General features: G+C 51.0%; 1 protein-coding gene across 2 annotated transcripts; it reads left to right on the top strand.

Annotated features, from left to right (window-relative positions):
• Nucleotides 1-433: 433 nt before the first annotated feature.
• On the top strand, nucleotides 434-17586 carry TGIF2 (TGFB induced factor homeobox 2). 2 transcript variants are annotated; one of them, XM_012754746.2, is made up of 3 exons: nucleotides 434-580; nucleotides 3992-4217; nucleotides 14832-17586. In XM_012754746.2, exons 2-3 carry the CDS (start codon nucleotides 4026-4028, stop codon nucleotides 15351-15353), a joined length of 714 nt encoding a protein of 237 aa, XP_012610200.1. In that variant the 5' UTR covers nucleotides 434-580; nucleotides 3992-4025; the 3' UTR covers nucleotides 15354-17586. The 2 variants fall into 2 exon arrangements, with proteins under 2 accessions (XP_012610200.1, XP_012610203.1); XM_012754749.2 differs by lacking the exon at nucleotides 434-580 and adding an exon at nucleotides 693-853.
• Nucleotides 17587-19892: the final 2306 nt, after the last annotated feature.

Below are 19892 nucleotides of genomic sequence, written 5' to 3' on the forward strand. Positions count from 1 at the left end.
GGAACAATCACACCGCCGGCAGAGGTGGCTGAGGGAGCGAACTTACAAAGGTCTGGATTTGCATTATTTCTCCCTTGGTAATGGCCCCCAAGCCCAGCGCGGAGCACACAGTAGGCGCTCCGGAAACGCTCTCCAAAGGAGGAACCGGCCACTTCCTGCCCCCGAGCGGACTACCCTGAGCCGACGCTCCCACCGCTCCTCCTCGGAGGCCATGTGGCATTCCTGAGGGTGGGGGTGGGCGCAGGAAGAAGGTGCCCTCCCGGCCCCGCCCCCTCCGGGCGCGGTGGGCGGGGTCTGTCCTCGGCGCCGTCGGCCCGCCCCGCGGGGGGTGGGCGTAGCTCGATGCGCTCCGCACAAAGTTTGTTTTCTCCCTCAGGGCGGGTGGGGGAGGGCGCGGAGAGCGCGGGGGGGAGGAGAGGGGATCTGACGTCAGGCCGCGAGGTGCTTTCCAGCCGCGAGCTGTCAGGCCGAGTGTCAGGCCGGGCAGGTACGCGGCGCGCTCCCCCGGCGCCCCCCGCCCCCTGCCAGGACGCCCCGCACCGAGCCTGAGGCCGCGTGGACCCGAAAGCCGCTCGGAAAAGTCAGTGCGGGGCGCGGGAGGGGGCCAGATGGGGGTGGAGGGCGCGCGGACTACTTGGAAAGTTTCTTCTTCTTGGTCGGGCGGGGGAGGGGGCGTCGTCCTGGCGCGTGCGATTGTGGGTGTGTGAGCTCGAGTGTGAGTCGCGACTGCAGGGTGCTGGCGGGCCCGGTGGGGGCTGTTCCAGCCCCGGGAGGAAGCCCGCTTGACCCCGGTGGGGGGCCCAGCTCCCCAGGATCCCACCCTGGGAGAGGGCCGCTCACGCCCCAGACCGGGGTGAGCGCGCGGGGGGGCGGGTTTGTTTGGTTTCAAAAGTGCACGTTACTAACCGCCGGCAGCCCCCCCCGCGCCGCCGCGGAGCCGGGGAGGGGGCAGCCGAGAGTGACAGCTGAGGGTGGGGGCAGCGAGAAGGGCCCGGAGCGGGGGAGCTGGGGAGCCCGCGCGAGTTCCCCTTTCCTTTGGAACAAAGGAAAGTCTGTCTCCGAGGCATCTGTCACTCCCAGGCGGGCCAAGGGAGCGGGGCGCGTGGGGCCCGCGACCCGGAGAAAGTTTGTGCGCGCCGGGACCCTCGGGCAGGCCGGGGGTGAGCCGAGCCTCCCGCGGGGGAAGCGCGCAGCGTCCGGGGCAGGGGGCGGCCAACATGGAGTCCGGGCGCTGGGCTGGGGGGGGCGGTGCGGAGGTGGGAGCCCAGCCCCCTGCCCTCCCCTCCCCCTCCGGGCCGAGTTCGGAGCACAAAGCCGAGCGCGCACGCTCGGCCGGCCCCGCGCCCCGAAGAGTCTGCCAGCGCCGAGCAACGGGGGAAGGGGGTGGGAACCAAACTTTTTCCTGCCCCGGGACAGACACGTGAGTTTTCTTTCTTCCACAGCCCTGCCCCATCGGGATTGCGGGCCGCGGGGGAGCCGATGCGCCGAGTCTGCCCCCGGGTGGGGGGATGGGGGTGCAGGCGCCCAGAGCGCCGGCCGATTCCTCGCAGCCCGGGGAGCCATGTGCTCCGACTCGGTCTGGGCCGCGGGGGAGGCTGCGCGCTTTGTGTGAACCGCTGGGAATGCGAGCGTGAGTGCGCGGCCCGGGGGAGTGCAGCGGGAGAGTTGTCAGAAAGTTAGTGCGGGAGTCGCTGCAGGTGGCGTCGTGGGAGTGTGTGGGAGGGTGCATGGGACGTCGTGTCGAGGGGGTGCTGCCACAGGCCAGATAGGTTAAGAACTGATGGCCAGTGCGGTGACGTCGGAGCTCTCTCGGTCGGAGAGATAGGGGTGGGCGGGTACAGAAGCCGGGCTAGCCGCATGGGTCACAGTTCCGTGCTACGTGTGGGGTTGGTAAAGCTGTGTGTGTGCTGTATGTGTTGGTGAAAATCCCGGCGCTTGCAGGGCTTGAGCGGTGGGTCGGTGCCAGTCACCTGAGCACTGTTGTGCGTGGAGCGAGTGGGGAGTGTGTGTCTGGGCGCAGTGTGGGGCGAGTCTAGGAGAACCTCCCGGACGGCAGGCAGACCTGCGTTGCAAGATACTGAGGTAGAAAAGTTTGTGTAGACTGAGGGGTCATCCCCTGGGCCCACCCCAGGAACCCTGCAGACCGGGGCTTGGCTGGCAGCCAGGGTGGAATTTGTACAGGATAGCCTTCTGTAAACTTCTAACCACCTGCGGGGGCTGCATCCCTGAGCCTAGATCTGCTGCCCCGGCGGCCCAGAAATGTCTGGCCTCAGAAAGTAGCCTGCCGCTCTGCTCTCTGAGGAGTGGCACCTCAACCACTGCCTGTCTCACCTCCAGGTGGCCTGGCTGAGACCCTTCCCTCGAAAGCCTGGCCTAGCGGGCCAAGAGATCTGGGCTCAAGCCCAAGTAGAGGAAACAAAACCTGGGAGATGCCAGAGTCTGTTGGCCGGCCTGCTGGCGAGCTGTTAAAAGGCTGAGAAGGGAGGAGCCTTGAGATTCTGGCATCAGCTTGACCTAGAACTTTTGCTTTTAAAATGTAAATCTCTCTTGCTTGTGTGAACAAGAACTTTGTCTGGAGATGAGCAGCTGAGTTGGGTTATCTACAGAAAAACCTTCCTTCATTTGACCAGTGAAGTGGGGCCTCAAGCCCAGAGATGAGAGGACACTTGATCAGGGTCACATAGCCAAGTGGAGGGTTGGGTAGGGACCAAAGCGCAGGCTCATCAGGATTTTGAGGGATTGAGTCTAGGACCAGGCCAAAGGGCCTGACAAGGGAGAATATCCAAGAAACAAGCAGTAGAGCTGACTCACCATTCTCTGCAAGGTACACAGTAGGTTCTCTCTGTTAATTTTAATTATGTGGATTGCTGCAGACCATCGTGAATCCATGCAGTTTCCAGACGCCTCACTGGGCCTTGGGAGACCTGGAAGGCAAGATGGTGTACAGCCCACAAGGCAGCTGAGGGAAAGCAAACTGCCTGCATCCAAATCCTACCTGCATGTCATATCCTGGAAGTGGGATGCTCCCCGCCCCTCCATAACAGCTTTATGAGATATAATGCACATGCCATATAATTGACCCATTTAAAGTATACATGTCAGTGGCTTTTAGTATATTTACAACTATGTTTAACATTAGGACAATTTTCATCACCTCAAAAAAGAAACGCCACACAATTTCCACTTTTCTATCTCTCCAGCCCCAACTAACTACTAATCTACCTTCTGTCTCTACACAGTTGCCTATTCTGGACATTTCATGACAAAAAGAATTGTAAGATATGTGTGCATTTGTCACTGTCTTTCACTTAGCATAATGCTTTCAAGGTCCATCCATGTGTCAGGATTTCACTCCTTTTTATGGCCAACTAATAATCCATCATAGAGATTGTTTATCCATTCATCTGCTGAGGGACACTGGTTGCTTCTACTATTCAGCTATTACAAGTAATGCTGCTGTGAACATTTGTGTTTGAGGTTTTGTGTGGACACAGGTTTTCATTTCTCCTGGGTAGATACCTAGGAGTGAAATGGCTGGGGGTTGCACGGTACTCTGTTTAACTGCCCTGTGTCTTGGGTGGCTTTCTTAATCTCTTTCTGTTATTTCATCTATAAAATGGCAATGATAGCAGTTTCTCCTTTAAAAGGGGCTTGTGAGGATTAAGTGAGATAATGTAAAGTGCTCAGTACAGAGCATAGAAAACAGTAGACCTCAATTATTGAGTAGCTGCAGTTACTTCTAATCCTTGGTCCTGCTTATGAATGAGCTGGCATTCATTTCAGTGTTACCTACCCGCTCCTTGAAATGGAGGCCTTTTACACTCTTCCTATCTAGCTCGCTCAGGCTGTGGTATGGCCTGAGACATTGAACTGTGACTCCCCTGATTCTGGTGCTCCAGGCTCTAGTAATGCTGAGTGGGTTTGGAGACTAGGAAGAGGGTGAGAGGCAATACATGGTTATGATGTCCCCATCCCGTGTCACTTGTCCTAGGCTTGCCAGAGGTCCAGCCTAGCCCCTAGACACCATGTCAGACAGTGATCTAGGCGAGGATGAAGGCCTCCTCTCTCTGGCGGGCAAGAGGAAGCGCAGGGGGAACCTGCCCAAGGAGTCTGTGAAGATCCTCCGGGACTGGCTGTACCTGCACCGCTATAACGCCTACCCCTCCGAGCAGGAGAAGCTGAGCCTTTCTGGACAGACCAACCTGTCAGTGCTGCAGGTAAGGAAGGGGATCCAGGTGGTGGGTTAGCAGGAGACCTGGGTTCTAGTTTGTCCCAGACCTTTCACTGATTCACTGTGTGGTCTTGGGCCAGTCATTTCCCCTCTCCAGGCCTAAGTTTCTTCTTGGGTCAAGTGAGAACACCCATTCTCCCTGCCTCAAGGGAACACAAAATGAGGTCATTTGCAGTAAGATTTCAGACTGTGGAGAGTTCTGCAGAGACAAGGAACTAGTGGTTATTAATATCTAGGTGTCATTATTAACACTGGAGGCATTTAGAGGCTGTGGGAAGGTGTTGATGTCTGAGATTGTGGGATCCAGCCCCCAGCCCCAGAGCAGTGTCCCAGGTGGGGACTTGGTTGTAGGGGGCAGCTTGTGATCTGCAATGTGGTTAAGAGAAGAGTTGGAATCACAGCCAAGGAAAGGGTCAGAGATTCTGGGTTCAAAACCCAGTTCTGCCATATGTCTTGATTTACCCATCTGTAAAGTGGGGGTCAGACTCCTTTTCTGCCTCATGGAACTCTTGTGAGGAACAGAATCAAAACTGGGTGAGAAACCGCTTTGTAAACCACGTGCAAGAGCACACTCAAAGGCAGTGCAAAGCGTTGTCCCCTTTGAATTGGCCCTGTTGCTGACCTGCAGGTGTCTTTGTCCTGTTTGTGGTGCTGAGGCAGGATACCCTGGACCAGTATTACCCTGCCTTCCTGGGAGACACATAGTAGGCCCACAGCCTAGCCCCAGAGGCCCACGCTGCCCCGCTCACCCCCACTCTTCCCCTTGCCCCATCCTTTCATAGCCCATTAATCAAGTGTACGGTGCTGTCTCTCCCTCCTTCCCTTCCTCCCAGCTCCTGTCCTTCCTCCATGAAGAGACATGGTAAGTGTTTCAGCCCTCAGAACTCCTGTCACCTGACTTTATACTCGCTGGGCAGTGGTTAATCTGAGTCTCTCTACGAGAAAGGGTCTAGAGTTACAGATCCTGACTCAGATTCTGTCTTCTCCACAAGCAGCAGCCTGGACCTAGGCCAGGTCATTGCCTTCTCTCTGAGCTTCATTATTTCCTCATCTGAAAAGGGGGAGATGATTGTACCACTCTCATAGGATGCAGGGGAGGGACTGAGCAGAAGAATCCAAGGCTGACTGTGAGGTATTAGGCACAGTGGTGCTTCTACTCCTGTCCTCATCCTCATCTTCACCTCTCCTTCTAGGTCATAAAGTCTGGAACTGACTCTGGGTGACTATGTGTGTAGCATCTCACAGTGTTCCTCCTGATAACCCCACTAGGGCCAGCTCTATGCTGAGCAGAGTTGGGGTCCCAGAGAGGAAGCAGACACATTCTTACCCTTGAGGAGTGTCTAGTCTGGGATGTGGGCTGCAGGGCCAGCATGGCCACTGATGTTTGCAAAAGTGATCACAGTTGGAATAGAAGGCAGCAGAGACCCACCCGGGGCAGGGCCTGGAGCCTCAAATAGCCTCCCAGAAGAGGTGCCCTTGAACTTACAGGATATAGAGCTATAAGGCAAGAGGCCTAGAGACCGAGAGCCAGGATTACCTTAGACAGTCTCTTTGCCAGTCCCCCTTCCTCTAGCCTTGCTCCTTTAATCCATTCTTTTGAACACTAGTGAAAATCTGATCATGTCACACACTGGGGACCCCACTGCCCTCAGAATAGAGTTCAAGTTCCTTAGAAGCTCACCAGCCTCCTCTTAGTTCTTCTCTTCCCTGGCCCTTAAAGCCTTGGGCCTCTAGGCCTGCTCCCCTGGCTGTCAACAGCTAGGTGCAGCCCTGACCTTTCCTGCCCTGGCTCACTCCATCTAAGCATCTCTTTCTCATGAAAGCATTCTCTGACCCACAGCCTAGCTTTGGGGCCACTGCTTATATTCCCAGTGCACCTCATACCTGTCCCGTCAAACCACTTGTCACATGGCGTTGGGATTTCTTTTTGTTAAGGACACTGTTTCCCAAATCTGAGAAAGATACCAACTATTTATTTATTTATTTATTTATTGAGTCAGAGTCTCACTTTATTGCCCAGGCTAGAGTGAGTGCCTTGGTGTCAGCCTAGCTCACAGCAACCTCAAACTCCTGGGCTCAAGCAGTCCTCCTGCCTCAGCCTCCCAAGTAGCTGGGACTACAGGCATGTGCCACCATGCCCGGCTAATTTTTTCTGTGTGTGTGTGTATATATATATATTAGTTGGTCAATTAATTTCTTTCTACTATATAGTAGAGATAGGGTCTCGCTCTTGCTCAGGCTGGTTTCGAACTCCTGACCTAGAGCAATCGGCCCGCCTCGGCCTCCCAGAGTGCTAGGATTACAGGCGTGAGCCACACCCGGCTGATAGGTGATATTTTGCTGACCATTGGTGTGTGGTGTGACAAAGGCCCTGGCTTTGGGGCTGAGTAAGTCTGGATCACCATGGGCCTTTGGAGACTTTCAAGGAAGGGTTGGCTGGCTGGCCCTGGGCATGCCCTGGAGGGAGGGGTTCCATGGTGGCCACCATGCCCTAGAATCCTGCTAAGATTTAAAAGCAGAGGGTCCCCTCTGTCACTCCTTGGTGGAAACTATACTGTGAACCCTACATCAGCCCCAACTGCATACCTCTCATAACTCCTCCAAGCTGGCTCCTTCCCGGTCATCACCAGTTCCTGTACATAAACCCCTTAAATATTTCTGGGATTTGGATTCTTTCTTACCTTGATCCAAGCCATCATTTTGTGATCACTTGTCACTCCCCTACTTAAATCCCTTCAGTGGCTCTTGTCAGCCTAATGACAACATCACCTGCCCTTGTCTGCACTTTGGGCCTCATTCCTGGCTCCTCACATTCTTGCTACAGTGGTCCACCTGATCAGGAAAACTACTGACCCTTAGAGGAGTTGTGTGCTCACCCAGCACCTGGACTGGGTCAGAGCATTGGGTCACTTGGCTGGGATTGCTTTTTAGACTTCAGTATTTTCTAGAGGTGTGGAGAGCAGTGAGCTAGTTTTGTTATTGCTGTAGCCCCAGTGTAGCACAGTGCTTGTTGGCATCTGGTTGGTTAGGTGCTCAGAAAATAATTGTAAATGACATAAAATGACTATAAAGTGTTGGAAATGTCAACGGGCAGAACCTCAGAAGTAAGGAAATGTAGTGGCTCCTCAGTCCAGAAAAACTGGCTTAAGTCCCTGGAGGCATCTCTTCTTCCTGGTTTTTTTGTTTTTTGTTTTTTCTTTTAGATAAAGGTCTTGCTCTGTATCCAGGGCTAGAATGCAGTGGCATCATCATAGCTTACAGCAACCTCCAACTCCTGGGCTGAAGGGGGTCCTCTTGCCTCAGCCTCCTGAGTAGCTGGGACTACAGCATGCACCACCATGCCCAGCTAATTTTTCTATTTTTTGTAGAGATGGGGTCTCGCTCTTATTTAGGCTGATCTCAAACTCCTGACCTCCAATGATTCTCCCTCTCAGCCTCCCAGAGTGCTAGGATTATAGGCATGAGCGTGCCTGGCCTCCTATATTTAACTTTTTAAATTTCCTTTTTTATTAAGGACATTTTTAAATATCCACAAAAGTAAGAGAATATTATAGTGAACCCCATACCAGTCCTGGTTTCAACAAGAGTCTACATTTTGCCAAACTTGTTTTATCTCTCCCTGGGGACATCTCTTTTGATTGTCTCTCTTAACCCTCCCAGGAGTGATCTCATTAGCAAGTCAATGAGTCATTTAACTAACTGGTTTGCTGGTACTTGCCTGGGGCTAGGCAGTTGGGAGGATAATACGGAAAAAAAACGTCTTTTGTGAAGGATTTTCACAGGTCCCTGTGACACCCACCAAGCCCAGTTGATTGGTTGGACTAGATCTGTGGTTTGCTAACAGTTGTAGGCAGCAACCTCGGAGGGTTCTGGGCCCCATTCCTTCACTGTAGCATTGACAGAGTCACACTGTGTGCTCCGTGCTAGCAACAGTGGTGGAACAGGTACCTCCCCATTCCTTTATTGCTGTCAGGCCTCCTTCCAAATGCATGCTCCTGAGGGACGCCCACACGGGGACAGGGCCTTGGGTGGAGAAAGGAGCCTGGTGCCCAGGCAGTGGTGGCCTGCTATGTAGGAGCGGTGGCCTGGCCTGGCCCCCAGGGCAGCCAGTGATTATCTCTACTCTCCTCCTCTTCTTGGCTCCAAAGCTAGCTGCCTTCCCATTCCTCCCACAGGATCTCTGTGTTCCGATCTCAAGGCCTTTTGTCTATGTAGATATTTTTTGAGCTTCTGTGTAAGTTTTTTTGTTTAAATAAAGGGCTTCGCCCTCGAGGTAAGTCAAACCAGCGGGCTAAACTTGGGCAGCCAGACTCTCTGGGTAGCTTGTTTAAAAACACATTCCTGACTCTATCCCTCACCCCCACCACATCTATAGACCAGATGAAAAATGGCTGACAGTTTTTTTAAATCTTGAGCACAGTGGCTCATGCCTGTAATCCTAGCACTCTAGGAAGCCGAGGAGGAAGGATTGCTTGAGGTCAGATGTTTGAGACCAGCGTGAGCAAGAGTGAGACCTCATCTCTACAAAAATTAGATAAATTAGCATTAGCCGAGTGTGGTGGTGTGCACCTATAGTCCCAGCTACTCAGGAGGCTGAGGCAGAAGGATTGCTTGAGCCCAGTAGTTAGGTTGCAGCAAGCTATGATGACTACTCTAACCAGGGTGACAGAGCAAGGGTCTGTCTCCAAAAATAAAAAATCACCCCCAAGGTGATTCTAATACAGGCAGCTGCCTTTACGAGCACCTCGGTACAGTGTGGTGTGAGTGGTGCCATGATGTTTGGGAAAGGCCCCCTCCCTTTGCCTTCACTTCCTTCCCCACTTTTGCGCCTTTTCTCACTGCTGAAAAGACATGGGAGCACTTGTGTCTGCCTTTGTTGGCCACCCTGCTTTCAGCCTCAGGGCCTTTGACGCTTCCTGGTGCCCCTCCCACCCCCATTTGCCACAGTGATTCCTCCTTGTCCTTCACGTCTGATTAAAAAAAAAATACTGACAAGGCAACAGCATTTCAGATAGAGCCTTGTTCCAGGGGAGAGATAGCTTTCAGGCCTCCAGCCTGTGTTCTGCCATAAAAGTCACAGAATTCACCTTGGTGTTCTTCCTATCACCTCCCCAAGGTCCTTGAGTGGGGGCAAGGCACAGGCTCTTTTACTGCCTTAGAGTTGGGCAGGGCAGCTGGAAGGGGCGGCAGAAAGTCCTGTTATCGCAGCCCCCTCAGCTGTGTGTGTCTATGGGCTGAGAAGATGAAACCGACAGATGCTGGCTGCCAAGTGTGCTGTGGACCAGGGCGAGCTGCGGGGGAATATGTGTGTGGGGTGTTTTTCTGTTCTGTTCTCTGAACCATCAGCCAAGATGGGAGGTGCAGGTGGGGGCTAGGTGCCCGCCCAGGGCTCCTCCCTGAGAGTCTCTTCAACAACACTCATCCCTGTTTCACTTGACCCAGGTCGCTGTGACCTGACCATCCAGGGGTGAGGTGGGAGGCTCAGTGCGCTCCTGTAGCGCAGGTAGCCAAGGTGGCAGCTGTGGAAGGGAAGGACCAGAAGCGCCAGGAGAAGAGGCCTCAGGCTGACACTCTGCAGCTGGCAGTGGTAGCTGCCCAGAACCAGGCTGTCTGGATCGAATCCCAGCCTTTGCACCTGTGACCTTGAGCAGGTTTCTGACCCTTTCTGATCGGGGCCTCAGTTTCTTCAATGGATGTCATCATAAAAGCCTGTCTCACAGGCTGCTGAGGTCAAATGAGTAATTAGATGTGCAGTGTTGAGAATAGCACCTAATGTTTTGTGTCACGCATTTGCTATTAGTATGATGATAATGATTGTTCAGTTGTCCCCTCTGCTTCTCTGGGAAGAGATAGCAAAGCAGTGGGTGTTGTAAAGCCCAGAGACCTGGGTTTGAATCCCAGCTCTGCACTCAGGCTGTGTGACTTTGGGCAAGTTCTTTCATCATTTTGAGCTCCAGTTCTCCCTTTAGTACGTAGGGACACTGCTTTCTGCCTTCTAGGCTTGTACACAGATTAAACATAATGCAGGTGAGATGGTTGGCACAGTACTGGTATCAAAGTGCTTCAATAAGTTTGTTCCTTTCATCCCACCCAGCTCTTCAGCCCTACCTCTCTTTGGGGTCCCCTGCAACTCTAGTTAGGATTTGGCTCAGCCAGTGTCCACTGATACCTGATGCTCAGTTACACTGCAGGACCGTAGAAGGGAAGAGGGACAAATGAGAACCTCAGGGACAGGGCTCTTGCTGGCTGGAAGGGAGAGAGAGAAGAAAATTTCCAGGGCCTGATGCTGTCTTTGGGTCATCTATGGAATGGATGCAGCTATAGTCAGCTTGGCAAGGAGCCATGTCAACTCTAAGCGCCAGCTCCTTTCATGGGTGGCTGTCCCTTTGGCTGGGTAGAGGTAGATAAAATCCATGGGAAGATGGTACCCAAGGGCTCACTCAGATACAGCCAAGAAAGAGGCCTGGTGATAGCCAGGGACAGAAACTGGTACGAGAGTCCTGGGCCTTTGATCCCTTCAGCATGCTAGGCACTGCTGCAGCCTACATAGTTCCCACGTCCCAACACACAGGAGGTCCCCTACTGCAGCTGGTACTTAGTACAAGCCCTGTAAGTACCTGTTGATGAAGTAAGAGGAGAGAAGACGGGACCTAGAGTATAAAATTTCAATCAAGCCACTATTTGGACCCCTAAGTGGTTTATCATAGTGTGCCGGTCTGGTGAGATCAGCCCTGCTCACTCTGAGTTCATCACCTATCATTCCCCCTTTTGTCAGTCCCTTAAACCAAACTCTTTTGTGCTTCAGCACCTTGGCCTTTCCTGTTCCCTCTGTCTAGAACATTCTTTCCTTAGCTTTCTGTATTGCTGGTTTTTCGTTATCCCTTAGGTCTCAGCCTTCCAGGCTCTGTTGTCTATGGTAGCCTCTCTTATCTTTATTCTTGTCTGTATAGTCACTGATCTGTTTATTGCCAGTCTCCCGTCTAGATGGACTCTAAGGCTCCGTAGGGCAGAGTACATGTCTCTTTAATTCACAAAGGCATCCGCAGCACCAAGAACTGGGCCTAGCACATAACAGGCACTTGAATACTATTTGAATGAGCAAGAAGCCTGGAAAGGGAGAATAGCAGGAAGGCAAGAAGCTCCAACTTGACAGTTCTAGTCCGCCAGGCTCTGGGGCCCTGTGACAACAGCCTCAGAGACAGATGCAGAAGAGTGACTCCTCCTCCAGATGCAAAGGTCTTGGGGATCCCTGCTGCAGGTGGAATCCCGCTGACTTTACCAGGCTGAGCTGTAAGCGTGTTCATCAGGAAAGTGTGAGTTGATCAGACTCACCTTATAGGGCTGATGTAATCATTAGAAGAAAGTTGCGGAGGGTGTACAGTGCTCAGTAAATGACAGCTATTGGCAAACTGCAGTGGAGGCTCCCAGAAAGATGCCTAGATGTAAGGATAACTCTTCCGTGCCCCTCCCACCACATACACACAGTTTCTAATGTTCCTTCTCTCCCTTGCTTCTGAGTTGGCAAGAAAGTGATTAGGCAGCTTTTCCCCTGTGGTGGCCCCTTCAGTGGAAGAGGGAGGAGGACTTGGAAAAGCTGATAGGGGATTGTATGTGTAACAAAAGAGTTGATGTTTGAAAACAGGTTTTGTATGTATGAGTTTATACCAACCAGGCAGCTAAGAAACTGTTTTCTGGTCTAATCCTTACCTGTTTGTTCGGGGTTTTTTGTCTTAAAACAATGCCCACTCTGGGAGGCTGAGGCAAGCGGATTGCTCAAGGTCAGGAGTTCGAAACCAGCCTGAACAAGAGCAAGACCCCGTCTCTACTATAAATAGAAAGAAATTAATTGGCCAACTAATATATATAGAAAAAATTAGCCGGGCATGGTGGCACATGCCTGTAGTGCCAGCTACTCGGGAGGCTGAGGAAGAAGGATTGCTTGAGCCCAGGAGTTTGAGGTTGCTGTGAGCTAGGCACTCACTCTAGCCTGGGCAACAAAGCGAGACTCTGTCTCAAAAACAAAAAAAAAAACAATGCCCAGAGGAGTTACTATAGAATTAGTCGTGTCATATCCCTAGGGCATTGGGAGTGAACAAGGGGAAAGAGGGTACAAGTGGTTGATCTTTTAGAGGGTCAGGAATGATGCCAAGATGCAGTGCCTGGTGCCCTTGGGTGTACATAGATTGTATTCACACTTTTCTTCTTTTTTTGTTTTTGAGACAGAGTCTCACTCTGTTGCCTGGGCTAGAGTGAGTGCCGTGGCAGCAGCCTAGCTCACAGCAACTTCAAACTCCTGGGCTCAAGCGATCTTGCCTCAGCCTCCCGAGTAGCTGGGACTACAGGCATGTGCCACCATGCCTGGCTAATTTTTTCTATATATTTTTAGTTGGACAATTAATTGCCTTCTATTTTTTTAGGGGGTTTCACTCTTGTTCAGGCTGGTCTCAAACTCCTGAGCTCAAAGGATCTGCCCGCCTCAGCCTCCCAGAGTGCTTAGGATTACAGGCGTGAGCCACTGCACCTGGCCTTCTGTATATTTTTAGTTGACCAATTAATTTCTTTCTGTTTTTAGTAGAGATGGGGTCTTGCTCTTGCTCAGGCTGGTTTCGAACTCCTGACCTTGAGCAATCCTCCCACCACCCAGATTGCTAGGATTACAGGCACAAGCCACCGCACCCGGCCCTTCACACTTTTCTTGAACACTGTTATCTACCCTTGTGGTATCATTTGTTTTTCTCTGAAATGAGACTGCCAGGTCCTAACACTGGCCCTGGGTGAATTGAGATGTCTTTTGAATCCATTTCCTCTGCTCTGGCCCTATCTCTAATATCTTACTTAGAAGAGTAGACATTCCCCAGGTAGGGAAGAGGGCATTCCGGAAAAAAGGAATGTGATATGCAAAAGGCATGAGGCTATTAAAAAAAAGAGCATGTCAGATAAGGTCAGTTCTTTACTGAACACAAGAAACAAGCAGAGCCTGAGTGGGGGCAGGTGAGCAGTTTCACACTGCAGAACATGGGGAGGGGGGTAGGAAGGGATCATGTAGGGGCAGCTGGACAGAGGGGATATGATGACACGGGAGCGTTTTATGCCCAGCCTCTGGAGTCTGGACTCGATCCTGTAGGCAGTAGGAGACAAATGGCAGCTTTCTGGAACGGGATCCACAGCCATTGCATTTTAGAAAGAGAACCAACAACCAGTGAAGAGGCTGGACTGGAGTGCTGTGAAACTGAGGCTATTAAAAAGTCCATACAAGGCCAGGTGTGGTAGCTCATGCCTGTAATCCTAGCACTCTGGGAGACCGAGGCAGGGAAATCGCTCAAGGTAAGGAGTTCGAAACCAGCCTGAGGAAGAGCAAGACCCCATCTCTACTAAAAATAGAAAGAAATTAGTTGACCAACTAAAAATATACAGAAAAAATTATTCAAGCATGGTGGTGCATGCCTGTAGTCCCAGCTGCTTGGGAGGCTGAGGCAGAAGGATCGCTTGAGCCCAGGAGTTTGAGGTTGCTGTGAGCTAGGCTGACGCCACGGCACTCTAGCCTGGGCAACAGAGTGAGAGACACTGTCTCAAAAAATATATATATAGTCCATATAGAAAGCAGGCAGGGTGCTAGATGGGTCCCCCAAACCACCTTGCCTTGAGCTTTTGCAGCACCCAGCATACCACTTAATGGTGAGAAACTGCATGCCTCATGTGTAGGTCAAAAAAGATGGGTCTAAACAATCAACTAGATGGGAATGAGGTCAAAATTAATGGCAGCTTTCTCATCAGCATGTGGGAAAAAGACTTAAGGAAGCTAGTTGAAGGGACATTCTGCTGGAGCCAGTCCTAGTATTGTGCTTGGAAGCAAGAATGACTTTTCTTCTTCCTGACAGACAGCCACTCGGTACCTTTGTGGCTCTTTCTCTGGCCTGCGGCAAGACCCTGCACTGCAGGCTTAGGAGTGAATTGCTGTTAGCCACGTCCACTCACTTTCCTCCTTTATCTACCCACATGTAACCTGGCAGCAGGTCCTGCCATTCCTGGTTTCCTAAGTGGACCAAACATTTGTCCTCCTTGCTACCTCCCATAAAGTAACATGAACTACTACCCTGTCTCCCTGCTTCGAGTCTGTTCTCCACAAAGCAGGATCCTGCTTTGCTCCAGACCCTTCTGTGGCTCCCCAGTGCCCTTAAATAAAGAAACAGATACTCACCCTAAGAGGTGACCCCCAGTTAACCACTCTCAGCTCCTGCCACATGGACCTTTCTCATAGGCACTCTGCAGCCACCTGCCACTCTGCTCCCTTCCACCTAAACAACTGCTTGTCCTTCAGAGAGTGCTTTCCTGAGTCCACAAAGACTAAGACTGGGTCTCCCCATTACTGTCCGCAGCATCACCATCGTATGGACCTTCTCTTCACTAGCTGAATCACAGTTGCAATTTTATATTTGTTTGTGTGATTTCTTATCTAACTTCCTCTTCCTGCTATGAAACTCTGTGAGGGCTGGGATCGTGTTTGTGTCGTTTGCTCCTAGTTCTGGGTTCTGGGACACAGTAAGTGCTTCATAGCTGTTTTTGACTAAGTGAACTGATCAGTCTTTTATATTCATTCCAGATATGTAACTGGTTCATCAATGCCCGGCGGCGGCTTCTCCCAGACATGCTTCGGAAGGACGGCAAAGACCCTAATCAGTTCACCATTTCCCGCCGAGGGGGTAAGGCCTCAGAGGTGGCCCTCCCCCGTGGCAGCAGCCCCTCAGCGTTGGCTGTGTCTGTACCAGCCCCTGCCAATGTGCTGTCCTTGTCTGTGTGCTCCATGCCACTCCACTCAGGCCAGGGGGAAAAACCAGCAGCCCCCTTCCCACAGGGGGAGCTGGAGCCCCCTAAGCCCCTGGTGGCCCCTGGCAGCACCCTCACCCTACTGACCAGGGCTGAGGCTGGAAGCCCCACAGGTGGACTCTTCAACACACCTCCGCCCACACCCCCAGAGCAGGACAAAGAGGACTTCAGCAGTTTCCAGCTGCTGGTGGAGGTGGCGCTACAGAGGGCTGCTGAGATGGAGCTTCAGAAGCAGCAGGACCCATCACTCCCGCTACTGCACACTCCCATCCCATTAGTCTCTGAAAACCCCAAGTAGGCATCTGCCAGCGGGGGTGCTCAAGGCTTGAGCCATCTGTCCTGGGTTTCCGTTTTGGTTCCCTTCCATACAGAGGGTTTTCTATGGATCACTGCCAAACATCAGGATCATCTCCTCTGTCCAGAGGTCTTCAGCAGGAAGATGCCAGCTGGTGTCACTGCACTGTGACGGGGGACCTCTCCTCTGCTAATTCTGCCGTTTCCCCAGGCCTCCCTTCAGTGGTGAGACCAAGAGATTGGAGACAGGCATGGTGCTGCTGCTGCTGCTGCTTCTCCAGAGGACCCCTGGGACACCTTTCTTCCGGCCTGGTTTCCTGGGCTGGGCTCAGGAACCTTGCCAGGTTCAGATCTATGCTGGGTCCACGCTGCCCCTGAGTTGTGCCTCTTTCTGTCAAACCAGGTGTGGACATTCCAGGTTCATAAGCGTGAACAAAAGAGGAGCCCGGCACATGTAACAGGATCGACTCCAGTTGAATGTTTAGATTTTTGCTAAACTGTTTATTTTTCCCTTTTTGCTGTGGTTTGCATTAATGACAGTAGTTAGCCCAGGTTGTGGGGAATGAGAATGCCTTGCGTGATGGAGTCTGATGAACTAGGAATGACCCGCCACTGCAATTGGGAGTCCTTTGCAAGGAACAAATATTTTCATTTTGGGGACCAGCTAAATCTCTGCAGTAGTGTGAAATTCCAAGTGGTTGTTATATTGTTGGTTTGGTTTACCAAAAAAAGACAGAAAAAAAAGAAAAAGCAAAAAACTTGTGGGCTTTGGCTTTTCTACATCAGGCAGAGAAAGGGATAAAGCCATAGCCAAGAGATAGTCCAACAGTATCTGACTAAACCTTCCAGGTGCAGAGCAGAAAAAAATGATAAAACCAGAGCGGTGTTTGGTTTTTTTGTTTTACTTACTGTATTTTTTGGGGGGTGGGGAAGTAAGCTAGACTGAAGCAGTGGATATTTTTTTTCTTTTTTTCTTTAATGTTTTCCCCTTTATTCTTGATGGCTTTTGCCCTGCAGCCTGAGTTTTGAATTCCTAAAGGAACTTGAAAATTAGTGGGGCCAGAATATCAAAATCTCTTGGTATTTCCAACTTGGAGAGAAGTGAGCCATCTACTGGTCACGCAGGCCTACTAGCTGGCCCAGGCGGCTTCCCTTCAAGGTAGCAAGAAACTATTCCTGGAGGAAGCAGGGAATAGTGCCCGAAGCTGCCGAAGGAACTTCCTTCAGGGGCAGCTGGGGCTGGACATGGGTTAAAAGCCTGTTATTTGTGTCTTTGTTTCACCTTTCTTTAGATTGGAGTTGCAGGGGCCCTACCCTGACCTTGCCAGTGAAACTGATCACGGATGGTCTTATAGGCACGAGCCACCAGGTGGGCCCCACAGTTGGTCTTATGCTCCTCCTTTGCCCCCATTTTTTCTTTTGCTGTTTTATTGTTGACAGTGTCAACAGCAGTATGCCCCATCATTATATATCCTACAAAACACTAATCCTAGGTTATTATTAGCCGAAATATTTTTGTTCTGAATAACATTGTTACTGGGCCAAAAGATAGGTCAGGAGCCCCAGCCTTAAGTTTCCTGAGATTGCCAGGTTATGCACAAGGAGGGGTCCCTGGCTATTGACTGACTTGGGTGGGCCTGGCCAGGAGAAAGGCAGCAACACACATTCTGTCCTTTCTGGGAAGAGCCCTGAAGCCCTCAGGGAGGCTCCCCCACTTCTGAGTGGCTTGGCCCATCTGTTACTGTAGGAGTGAGCAGGTTTCCTAGGCTCTGCAGCCTCTTCCTCCTGTGCCTGTTCCTGGTGTGCCCAGGGGGTTCAGGGATCCTCACCCTCCTGAGGCCCAGCTGGGGAAGAATGATCGTGGCAGTGTCGGGGTTGAAGCTGCTGTTTGCCCAGCCTCCTCCATCCCGAGCGTGTCTATAAGCCCAGTCTGGTGTGACTGCTGCGGGATGTCTGTAGCAGGAACTCTGGAAGTGTACTGGGCTAGGGTGGGTTTTCCCTCCCCACAGTGCACTGAGCAACGGAGGGGGTAAGGGAGCCATGCTGCTGAATTCTGGTTGGCATTCCCCCCAGTGTAAAGTGGGGTGTCTGGGGGTGGGGCAGCCTCTGCTTGGTTTTGGTTGTAAGATAAACTGGAGGAGAAGCACAGTTGTCCCATTGAATTATTTGAAAAAAAAAACTACTGTAAATAACTTGTTTTGTCTTTTGTCAAATAAAGTTGTTTTTGTTCTCTTTTTAAGCAGAAACGCGGTTCTTTTTTTTTTTTTTTTTTTTCTTTTGAGATAGAGTCTTGCTTTGTTGCCCAGGCTAGAGTGAGTGCTGTGGCATCAGCCTAGCTCACAGCAACTCAAACTCCTGGACTCAAGCAATCCTCCTGCCTCAGCCTCCTGAGTAGCTGGGACTACAGGCATGCGCCACCATGCCCGGCTAATTTTTTCTATATATTAGTTGGCCGATTAATTTCTTTCTATTTATAGTAGAGATGGGGTCTTGCTCTTGCTCAGTCTGGTTTCAAACTCCTGACCTTGAGCAATCTGCCCGCCTCAGCTTCCCAGAGTGCTAGGATTACAGGCGTGAGCCACTGCGCCCAGCCAGGAAATGACCTTAAGACAACTGGAAACTTTGTCCTCCCCCCTCTCAGTGAGGAAGGAGAGCATGAATGCAGCATGAAGCCAGCACAGAAAGCAGATATGAGAGAGGCTCCAGTCATGTCTGAAACCAGTACCACCTCTAGACTTCCCGATTATGTAAGCTAGTAAATTCCCTTTTGCAGCCCAGACTACAAAAACCAAGGTCTGCAACAGTAGTAAACAGCAAGTTTTGCTGGGTATGCCTGGGCCCGTGCAATGTTCATTATCTCTTAATTTTTATATACATACATACAAAAGTGAGATGCACTCCTAGGTGATGAAACTGAGTGGGGATTTAAGTTAATTGCCTGAACTCATACAGCTGGTCTAAGTGTGGAGCTGGCTTTAAGGTCACTCTGAGGTCTGCCCAGAACCTATTTGATGGACACTTAACACTTGTTGGCATCCAGCTATGTAACAGTGGTATGGAGCTAAGCACAAGAAGTTTCTTCTATGAACCAAATCAGCTGCTTTGTGATTTCTTCCCAATACCCCAGGATTGAGGGCATCCAGTCTCTCCCACAGGTCACTCTGCTTTGGTTGTCTGGAGATGGAGCGTCTCCACTCAAGTTCTCCAGATTAAAGTACCCTCACTCCTTAGCCATTCATCCATGGTCCTAATTTTCCCCACTTCCCTCTCAAACTGGACACTTGACCCTGGGGATTGGCAGAACAGGAACATGCTGGAAGGACTCTTCAAAATGAATTTAATACTCATTTCACATCTGGAAAGTCGTAATTGTCCCTAAAAGGGAAAGTGATTTGGATGGTTCAACCACCTAAGGAGAGATTACTTCTTACATAACTCTTTTTCAAAGAATCAAAAAGTGTCTTCTGCATTGAGCCTCAAATCAAGCCCTAGAGTGAGCAGATACCAGATAATGAAAGTAGACTGAGGGACAGTGTGGCTAGGGCCCCCCTCTGAAGCTGGGAATGTGATCTGAGGACATCCACCTTATAATAGCCTCATTTAGGAAACTGCTTTTAAATGCATCTCTGCTCCTGGTTTGTTGTTTTTTGGTTTTTTTTTTTTTTTTTTTTTTTTGGTTTTTTTTGAGATAGAGTCTCACTCTGTTGCCCTGGCTGGAGTGCCATGGCATCAGCCTAGCTCACAGCAACCTCAAACTCCTGGGCTCAAGCAATCCTGCCTCAGCCTCTCAAGTAGCTGGGATTACAGGCAGATGCCACCATGCCCGGCTAATTTTTTCTATATATTTTTAGTTGGCCAATTAATTTGTTTGTATTTTTAGTAGAGATGGGGTCTCGCTCTTGATCAGGCTGGTTTCGAACTCCTGACCTTGAGCGATTTGTCCACCTTGGCCTCTCAGAGTGCTAGGATTATAGGCATGAGCTAACACACCCCAGCCTCTGCTCCTGGTCTTAAGTACCTGCTGTCTCTTTGGGTTGGCTATGTATTGCCTGATGCCACTGGAAAACTTTTCCCCCAATGCAGACCTATGAATAAGAATCTCTGGGGTAGGACTCAGGACTCTGGATTTTAAAAGTACACTCTAGTTTAAAAGCTGCTACATGAAAGCTCCCAGAGGGCAGAGGCCAGGTCTGCCCTGGTGTGGCAGACACCAGGGCTGCAGAGAATAAGGTCTGGCACTCAGGAAGGATGTGGAAATAATGATCACTGCTGTCAGTGCTACTGATTTTGAAAGCGCTTCTCTATGATATATGCCTGAGTTCAATTCTGGGTATGTCCCTGACTAGCTGTCATGACCATAGGCAAGTAAATTCACTACACCAAACTTTACTTTCCTTATCAATAGAGTGGGAATAGTAACACCTCTCAGGAGGATGGAATAGGATGATCTATATGTTACTGTTACTATCTGACCTCCCCCTTGCTCTCAGCACAGAGTTGAGGGAAAAACAAAACCCTGAAAATAACTTACCCCATACCACAC

This window comes from Microcebus murinus, chromosome 16, assembly GCF_040939455.1.
Source record: "Microcebus murinus isolate Inina chromosome 16, M.murinus_Inina_mat1.0, whole genome shotgun sequence".
Taxonomy (NCBI): domain Eukaryota; kingdom Metazoa; phylum Chordata; class Mammalia; order Primates; family Cheirogaleidae; genus Microcebus; species Microcebus murinus.